Source organism: Dreissena polymorpha, chromosome 10, assembly GCF_020536995.1.
Source record: "Dreissena polymorpha isolate Duluth1 chromosome 10, UMN_Dpol_1.0, whole genome shotgun sequence".
In the NCBI taxonomy this organism is placed as follows: Eukaryota; Metazoa; Mollusca; class Bivalvia; order Myida; family Dreissenidae; genus Dreissena; species Dreissena polymorpha.
This window is the reverse complement of record NC_068364.1, coordinates 54821381-54830750: the sequence shown is the minus strand read 5'-3', so window position 1 is coordinate 54830750 and position 9370 is coordinate 54821381. Positions and strand designations below refer to the sequence as shown.

At 33.0% G+C, this 9370-nt stretch overlaps 1 protein-coding gene across 2 annotated transcripts; it reads left to right on the top strand.

Moving 5' to 3' along the window:
- The first annotated feature begins 890 nt into the window (after nucleotides 1-890).
- Nucleotides 891-9370, top strand: LOC127846957 (neurogenic locus notch homolog protein 2-like). 2 transcript variants are annotated; one of them, XM_052378412.1, is made up of 13 exons: nucleotides 891-1003; nucleotides 1370-1424; nucleotides 2732-2814; nucleotides 2980-3051; nucleotides 3351-3459; nucleotides 3954-4016; nucleotides 5012-5068; nucleotides 5274-5404; nucleotides 5949-6072; nucleotides 6417-6595; nucleotides 6999-7153; nucleotides 8062-8195; nucleotides 9181-9370. In XM_052378412.1, the coding sequence occupies exons 1-13, from the start codon at nucleotides 908-910 to the stop codon at nucleotides 9297-9299; spliced, it is 1377 nt and encodes a 458-aa protein (XP_052234372.1). In that variant the 5' UTR covers nucleotides 891-907; the 3' UTR covers nucleotides 9300-9370. The 2 variants fall into 2 exon arrangements, with proteins under 2 accessions (XP_052234372.1, XP_052234374.1); XM_052378414.1 differs by lacking the exon at nucleotides 8062-8195.

Genomic DNA, 9370 nt, shown 5'->3' with positions numbered 1-9370 from the left:
TATCCAACCAGCCGTTTTATGCGAATATTCGAATATTCGATTGAATGGATTTGCGAATATTCGAATACCGCTATAGGTATTCGATGCCATCCCTAGTTTAAACGATTTATCTAATATAGGACATGACATTTCATTAATTGCCTAAGGTTCTAACGACTGAAATAGCATCGCCCGAATGGGGACATGCGGCTTTTGTGACGGGAACGACGTTAGGAAAGCATGTTTGGAATAATAAATGTTGCGTTCTATTGTACTGTGTCTTTACGACCGGGATGATGGCAATTAATTACAGGTATATGTTAATATTTGTGTCATGCCAACATACGAAATCCGGGATTTATGTTACGGTATTCTTTTCAAACGCTGTTCTTATATTGTCCTGTATTGTATAGGCAAACGTCATTTGCATGAAATACAATTCTGTAGGATGTTAACAAGAATCTGTTTCTGGAGTCTTCTAAGAAATAATGTTAGTTCTGTTAAACAATAGTTACAAAAAATTAATTAAAAAGAAATAAAAATTAAAGCCGAACTCAATATAATTGAAAATACACCAGCGATTAATAATATTTGCATCAAATAATAACTATCGAATTACACATACGAAAATGATGTTGGTAATAAATTTACACACAAATAACCTTACTTTTACAACACGTAGTGTAAATTAAATAATTTCAAAAATAATTTAAAAAACAACACAGCTAAAGTTAAGTTGCTCTTGAAAAGAATATGTGCATATCTGATGTACTGCTGTCTCTTACTTCGTCGATCAATTGTGTCAATATATTTTTGCATTCGTGCAGTTATGCTGACCTTGTAATTCGAAAACGTTGTATTTAACAGTGTGTCGATAATAATACACACATCGCGGACAATGCAGGTGTGTCATCGCCACTGCTTCTGAATGGAAGATAAGATAAGTAGTGTCATTTATCTATATCACTTCCTTGACATGACAAATACACTCAAATCGACCATGGGCAAGGTACTTTTAAGATCGGTATGTACAGTGTATTCTTCAATTCTTAAATTTTAAACCTTCGTTTACCTATATGCATTAATGTGTCATTTGTATAACATTACATTTGAACCCATTTATGCCTAGTGGACTCTCCTATCCTTCTAAATTATATCAATTTATTTATATAATTAGGGATGTCTAGTATACTTATTTCTATATTTACATAAATTCCTTTAAGCAAACAGCGCATTATGCGGCGTCTCATCTGGGTCTAGGCTGTTTGCAATGTCTTTTTTTTCAGGACGCTAGGCATAAATGGTTTAATTAAAAAATCAAAATAATTTGAAATTAAATTATTTAACTATAATATAATAAATGAAAGTGTGTAGTGTTTATCTATTTCAGAAAGAGATGGACTTGTTTGTTCTAGTTGTTTGGTTGTTTCTTCTCATCGATTCAGGTAATTGTGAACAAAGCTTGTTCCACTATTCATTTTTCTCGTGGTTGTAAGTCCATTGATTTAACTTACCATTAATGTGCAAATCGTTTTTCCTTAACTTAATCCTTGATTGGTAAGACGCTACTTGTCAAACTGTAACTTGTCAAATTTCATCCATAAAATTGAGCTAATGATGTCAGCAGCAGTAAAACGAGTAACAATCAAATATTACGTCATTTAAATCGATATAACTAAGTGTAAAATGCTTGGAAACAAAGCTAAACTAAACTGTTTATTTACCTGTATCTTGTGGGTAAATATAATAACAGATTTATCATAAAATATTACTTTTTGTTACAATTATTTATCAAAAAATGGTTAGTTCGTAACGATTTTCATAGAGCGCTTTTAAGCACTTGTATTATAAAATACAATGTCCTGACAGTGTTCTGAACTTGTTTCAAAACATTTGGCTACACCAATTATTATTGCATAATAACCCATAATTGTTGTTCTTCTTTGACAACATAAAGGGCATTGCGTCTCGTATAAGAAATTTAAAATAAGCGCATATTATCTTCGTTTTATCCTTAATTTTTATGTTGCAATATGCTGGAAAATATGTAAACTTAACCTTTAACTCTTTCCTACTTAGAATAAAGTGAAAATGGTTATATGCAAATAGCACAAAAAAAGAACAGCGTGCGAGTCACTGGCAGTCTGTTCAGGTTTTATGCTGTTTGCTTCTCATCAGTGTCTAAGGGGTGGAAATTAAACCCTAAAAAACATGAATCTAGTAAGAACGGTCTTAAAATAAATATTAATTTATAAGGAACTACAAATGCGTCACAATACGTATCTAAGTGGTAAAGGGTTAAGCTCATTATAATTAAGTTGTGGCTATTCAAAAGCATTTAAAACAGTCAAAAGCATATTGGGCACCCACCCACTTATTTAATTTATTGCGTTGCTTATATCGCCCCATTGGTGCAAAAATGCACCATGTGCCATTAACTTTTAATTATACATGGAACCTGTTTGCTTCAATGGGGCGATATGTAGCACATACTAATACAAACTGAAATAATGTATATTTATATAAAAATAAACAGTAATATTTGTTTCACTTATTTTGTCTGATACGCCTGGGTCTTGGTCAACATATAATATCAATTGAAAACATTCCTTGTTTGTATATTGCTATATATGCTTTCCTTTTATAAGCTCAAAAAACTAATAAAAAGTTTTAGCAATCAATAAGTATAAACTGTTATATTTTTGTCGTAAAAACTCTAAACTAACTTACTAACATAATTTGTTTTCAACAGCAACTGCCATACAATGCTTAAGTTGTGCACCAATGCCGAGCAGTATTCCGTGTGTAATCACCTCGCAGTGCTTAACTGGACAAGTATGTTTATAAATTTAATATATAGCAGTATTCGTTAATGTATTTACTTATCTGTTCTTGGTCTAGTGTTTTTAGTTTCATGTTGACATGCTCCTGTAAATAGCGCGTATATTGTACACGTTTTTTGGGAAAAGACTATCGGCATGAAAACCGTTCGCCTTTCAGGATTGCTATGCTCGTTACGTGTTGAAACCTTCTGGGACGGTAATTTACCAATTCGGTTGTCACGATAGTCAGGTAAGAATTTCATAAGATTTAAAATTAAGGTTACACATGGTGTTAAATGTGTGTTTCCAATTGTCAAATATGTGTACAAAGTACTCATGTATTTAACTGTAAGAAAACATTAGCATAGGAATGTATATTTTAAAGATTGATTTTTTCTTAACAATTACCATTAAGAAATTATCTACACGTGAACATGATTATCGTATGCGCATAGTGTTTTATATTTATTTTTTAATTAAGTTGTTTCATTGTTATTAATATGGTCGCCATTGTAGGCATAGCGACACGAATGTAGACCTGTATTTCAGACGTGCCCTAGCCAGATGTCCATTGTCGGCAAGCGTGCAACGGGCGACATTCAACTGTGCTATAAATGTTGTCGGGGAGACATGTGCAATCAAGGCTCACTTTGTACAGGTACCTAGGCCTGTATTCACCAAACCATTCTTAGACTTAAGAATAAAGAATATACTTAGAATCAAGAAAAATGCGTTCAGTGTTTGAATATATACAAGCTACCACTGGTGATAATGTCATTCATAAAATGTTCTATAAGAATAATGATGTAGATATAGGTGGTTAATACCACAGTTGACTCAAAATTAAAGAAATTCTTGAATATTCTAATTTAAAGAATTTTCTTTATTCTTAGACTTAAGTCTAAAAATTGTTTGGTGAATACGGGCCCTAGATAATCTTGTTTTCTGAACAATATATTTGCCATCAAAAGCACTAACGATAACTGCCTTTCTTCGATACATAGGATATATATATATATATATATATATATATATATATATATATATATATATATATATATATATATATATATATATATATATATATATATATATATATATATGTACTCTATGTAACATATTCCTCACCGACACACAATATATTCATTTTAGGACCTTCAACATCGGTCAATCCACTTGTGTTTTCGACAACGGTTTCCAAGACAACGGTTTCAAGTAAGCAGCTTTCTAATTTTAAATAGTTTGTACGCAAGAGTTAAACATTACTTTTAACTACATATGGTGAACTGGTGTGTCATACATTTTATTATTGATCTTGACGACTTACTATCATAAGTTGTGCATAAATTGCTCGGCGAAATAAGTTATTAAAATCAACGATACAAGTATGATATTTATTTATAATAAAAAGCACGAATAAAACATCTCATAGGGAAAATATTAACTAAGTTGTACTGATTATAAAGTTATACATTTCTGGTTTAAGTGTTAACATGAAATTATATGATAATTTATTACCATATTTAAGAATAATTTACATGTAAATTATTTGAGTTAATCAAACCTTGCCAATGATTGCGGCAAAATTATGAATATCATACTTGCTCCAGAAAGAGTGGTTTGTGAATACAAGCATTTTAATTTACATACAAACGGAGACAGCATTCTGATGATCTGTTGACCGCTACTCAAAAAAGCCTTGTATCAATGACTCTTGCCTCGGATATTCCGCCATTTGTCTGCCTCTTTCCAACCGGATATATGGGCACTTTGTGCGCAACGTGTTTGTTGGCTTTACACTTATGGTATTGTTAATATAAGTTTACATGTATCAATGTCAATTTAAATAAATAAAATTAACATTTAACAATCCTGATAATACATAAATTGTCAACGTAATTTGTAATATTCAAAATATTTTTATAATAAAATATCTACACGTTATTCATATTTATAAGATAAATACTGACAAGCCGTCCATTCGTGTGTACCATTAATTGATAAGTGTAACGTTTGCTTGCTGTTATGTACTGGTGTCATACGCAACGCGTAACAAGGAGATTAATAAATAAGCCACCAGCATTAATAGAAAGCAATCTTATTTTACCTATTTGGTAGAAAGGAACATTAGTCTATGTAGTCGCACAAGAAGCGGATACATCAGTTTTCAAATCAAGATACTTTCAAATTCTGTATATATTGCATTTCAGTGATAACTTCAAAAATTACAACAACAACTCCTACCACCATTACTTCAGCGACCACAGGTATAAAAAAAAACACTATTAATAACATAAATTCATAAAGAATCGATGAAATCGTCAAGACTACGTTCGCGTTTTTGTTGAATATTAATTTCGTTTGACTTAATTGTGTGCATTTAATATAATATACAATTATGAGCGTCCACTCAATGTATTACGTTTAAAATAAGTTGTGTCCGTTGTTTGAAACATGAGTATGATGTTTCAGGCTTTACAACCCCTGCCAACCCGTGTTCCTCAAGTCCGTGTATGCGTGGGCAATGCTTTATAGGCAGCGGAAACACTCCAACATTCTTCTGCCTGTGTCCAAGTGGTTATACTGGACTGCACTGCGAAACAGTTTGGTTATCTAGGAACAAATGAGCCGCTCTCTGTTAAAAAGGGCTTGAATGCATGCGAGTGAAGTGTCGTCCAAGATTAGCCTGATTAGTTAGCACTGGATGACCAGGGACGACACTTTCCGCTTGAATTGTATTGTTCATTTAAAGGAAGACCCTTCTTGACGAAATTCCGGTAAAGGCGGAAAGTGTCGTCATTGATTAGCCTGTTCGCACTGCACAAGGTAATCTGGGACGACAGTTTGCGCACATACATTAAACCCTCTTTTCACAGAGCGCGGCTCAATTATATTTTTATGAAAAAAGTTCTTATAATTAGATAAGTATTTGCCGTAATTCGATACAACACGATAAAACAACGGACGAGTTGTATAAATACTGTAAAATAAAACAAATATGGTCTATATTTGTATCGGTATAAAGTGAAAAGGTCGACAATCTGATTTATTATTTCATGGAACCCTTATCTTTAATGCAGAATGACTGAGCTATTAAGAAGCAATTTCAATTATCGAAATTAGAAATACATTTATTTTTTAATAAAGTTAGAAATCAACCCGTGTTCGCCCAACCCATGCGTGCGTGGATCCTGTTTCACTGGCAACGCGAATACTCCTGCATTCTTTTGCCTGTGTCCGAGTGGCTTCACCGGACTTCACTGCGAAACAGGTGAATCATCGAAAAACCGACGTATATCATATATGTCAAATTAGTTCACCTTATTAATTTATGGAAACTAACTTGTCAACACTATGAATAATTTCTTATGTTCATAGCTTTTCTCTTTGAATGAATAACGAAAACCATTACATTCAATTTCAGTCAAATGGTGTACATGGTCCATATATAATTTGCAATAAATATTAGGCTAGTTCGTGCCTTTAAAGTTTGAATGTCAATAATATGGGGGTAAACTTTGGCATACTTTCATAATAAGGATACTATTGTATGACAGCACTGTAATTAAGAATACTATTATATAATATTATAGATTGTAGTAACGTTATATCTAGTCGTCACTGTTCCCGGGATCTGCAAGCGAGACGTTGTGTTCGTGTTCGACCAAACAACTAGTATGGGAGAATTGAACTTCCGGCTGTCTACAAATTACACCGAAGAAATTCTTGACCAGATGAACATCGGAAACGATATGATTCGAGCGGCCTTCGTTATCTATAATGCAGAAATTCAGGTAAAAAAATACGCAAGCTAACACACACGTCCAATAAATTATAGCGTTACGAATAAAATGTAGTCCGACATATAAAAACGTGTGTATCTCTTAACAAGCGTATTTGCATACTATTCATATTATATAAAAGTGCATTCACACCAGAGATAATATATGTGTAATTCGAAACAGATAACGTACAGTATATTTCGTTACATGAATTGGCAAAATAAGGATTTTATATGCGTCTATATCAAAACTGCTTGCCCAGACATAGATATTTTGGGTTTCGGCACTCGAAAAGGTTAAAACCTATTTTAATAGAATAATAACGTTCACGCTCCGTGTATAGAAATCTGCTAGTATGGATTTTAAGGACATTGCAAGTTACTTTCGCTTGTTAAATATACGTGTATTTAATAAGGTCGCATGGACACTTGCCGATGTTTCCTCTCATCAAAACTTGGCAAACATGAAATCCTACCTGCATAGTCTGACCTACCATGGCGGAGAATCGAGTCCCGAACTAGCGCTTCGGGAGGTCTACGAACATATCAAAACCAACTCGAATAGCCACAGGTGAGCACTGTTTCATGTGTTATATTCTATTTAACAACGTATTATGACTAAGTACACAGTAAGGAACGTTAAAGGTTACAGTAAATTAAATATGTTTTCAGTAAGTCTATTTATAGTATATAGTAACACATACAGTTAAGATAACAAGAGGTGTTGCTTACAAATTCGATGTCCCGCCCGACACATCGACCAAGCAATCTCAATATCGATAGAAATCTTCCATCTCTCAAGACTAACTTTCACAACGTTTCCAATGACTTTCAAGATTAAGGCATTTTATAGATATATTGTGAAAGAATTTGGCATGTCAAGCCGTTCCCAGCATGCATCTGGGAATAAGCGTTCTCTATATATCTAAAGGACACACAAATGGTGTACGAATAAAAAGTTTTCAAGTTACAAGCCCTATGTGTGTGTTACCTGTTACCTGTTAACGCTACCTGTTTGCAATTTGATGTATATAGAAAGCATCAGTATGACGTCACATTTTGAGTACAACTTTTTCAGTCTCCATTCCCATGTATATGAAAGCAATAACGTGTTTTAGTTCGAGATTGAGTTATTGATCTTTTTTGCAACATTCGATCATGCTTCTTAAGTAACTAGCGAGTTTTCGATCATATTGCACCATTTGATTATGTTCGTTCCATTTTAAAATAACTCAAAATATGTAAAAAAAAAGGTTTTTAAAAAGATATGGAAGATATCTAAATGTAATGTAATTGCACATTCTTATTAGAAATTGGAAATTGTATTGCAAACAAAAGGTTAAGGGACTAATTTCCAAGTTACCCTTTTTGTGTTCATATGGTATAAGAAACGACAGGTTTTGTTTGGCCTTAGATTACTCATTGCCCCTGTAAGTGTAGTTTAATACTCGACATACCATCCTCTTTAAATTGCTGAAGGCCGGGCACTGACATGGTAGTGATACTTTTCACCGACGGCAAAACCATAAATGCAACGGAGACGCGTCTATGGGCAACACTTGTGAAGAGCATCCCGAGTCAATTGTTTGTGGTTGCCATGGATATGGTTCAAGGTATAGGGCTTTGACATGGTTATATTTTTTTAAACAACGTAATGCTTTCGAGTTCACGTGTTTGTTAGCCTGTCGTGACAAGGGGTGAAGGATTACAAAGAAAGTGCTTGTCGTTTCCATGAATATTTCGAAGTTGAATCACTTCAAAAATGTATTGAGTACATGTATGAGCACGAAATTGTGAGTCTAAATGTTTTTAAAGTAATGGAGTATTTCATATCACAGATCATATACTGAAGCAAACATCTTCGTGATTCAAATATGTATAAAAGTTATCACGAAAAACATTCAGTAAGTATTTGTTGTAATAATTTTTCAACACCTACAAGACCTTGTTTTATCGACTTTTTGTTAAAAAATTAAATAATCAGTCAATTATTATCATTCGAGAAATAACTTAAAAGTTAATCGTATTTTAAATTAAAGCAACTAACAGACCGATAATTTGTCAAATGAAAATCTTATTGTGTATTAATCCCCTTATGAAAACACACATATTTATTAAACGAAAACATTCAATATATGCCTCTCTGGTTCTAACAGCTTTAAAAATCGTAGTCCTAAGATTAACAACGGATTGGATTTTGATTCTGCGCGCGTAGGTGGGGTTCTAAAAACTCTAAACGTTTACAAAAGTCGATATTTCATTGAATATATACAATATAAACACTTAATATAATTGATATTGCCAAACTAGTTAGTTGTTGCGGTCAAGTTAGTGTGAATGTTGCTTTGTCATTTGTCCAGTGGCACAATTATTTCTGTCAAAGTATGGTGTAATGCTCGACCGTTTAGAAAAACAAGCAAAATACTCCACATATAACTAAAATGGCAAAGGACTGTCGTTTTAAGCGGTTTTGTTCAAATTACACATGTATTTGAGAATAATTGAAAAAAAAAGAACAACTTGAGAAGGTAGGTTTGGATTAAGATTTTAATACATTTGTACTAAAAATAATTCTACCCTATTGTTTCTATTTTACAGGATACGATTTGCATGAACTGACACAGTGGACTACTGACAGCGGGCATGTCATCCAGCCGTTACGTGCGACGACTATTTTGAATGACGTTCCAAGAATTCTTACTTTGATGTGTCAATGAAATTTAAAGAAATGTTTATGAAATAATGTAAGTGTTGTAGTGTTAGCAATATTAAAAGCCATGACTTCAAA

Coding starts and splice junctions, on each gene's coding strand:
- LOC127846957 (XM_052378412.1), top strand. CDS start 908: ATGGAAGATAAGATAAGTAGTGTCATTTATCTATATCACTTCCTTGAC. Junction 5,405..5,948: donor CTGGACTGCACTGCGAAACA/GTTTGGTTATCT, acceptor TTTTTAATAAAG/TTAGAAATCAACCCGTGTTC. Junction 8,196..9,180: donor TGCCATGGATATGGTTCAAG/GTATAGGGCTTT, acceptor TCTATTTTACAG/GATACGATTTGCATGAACTG.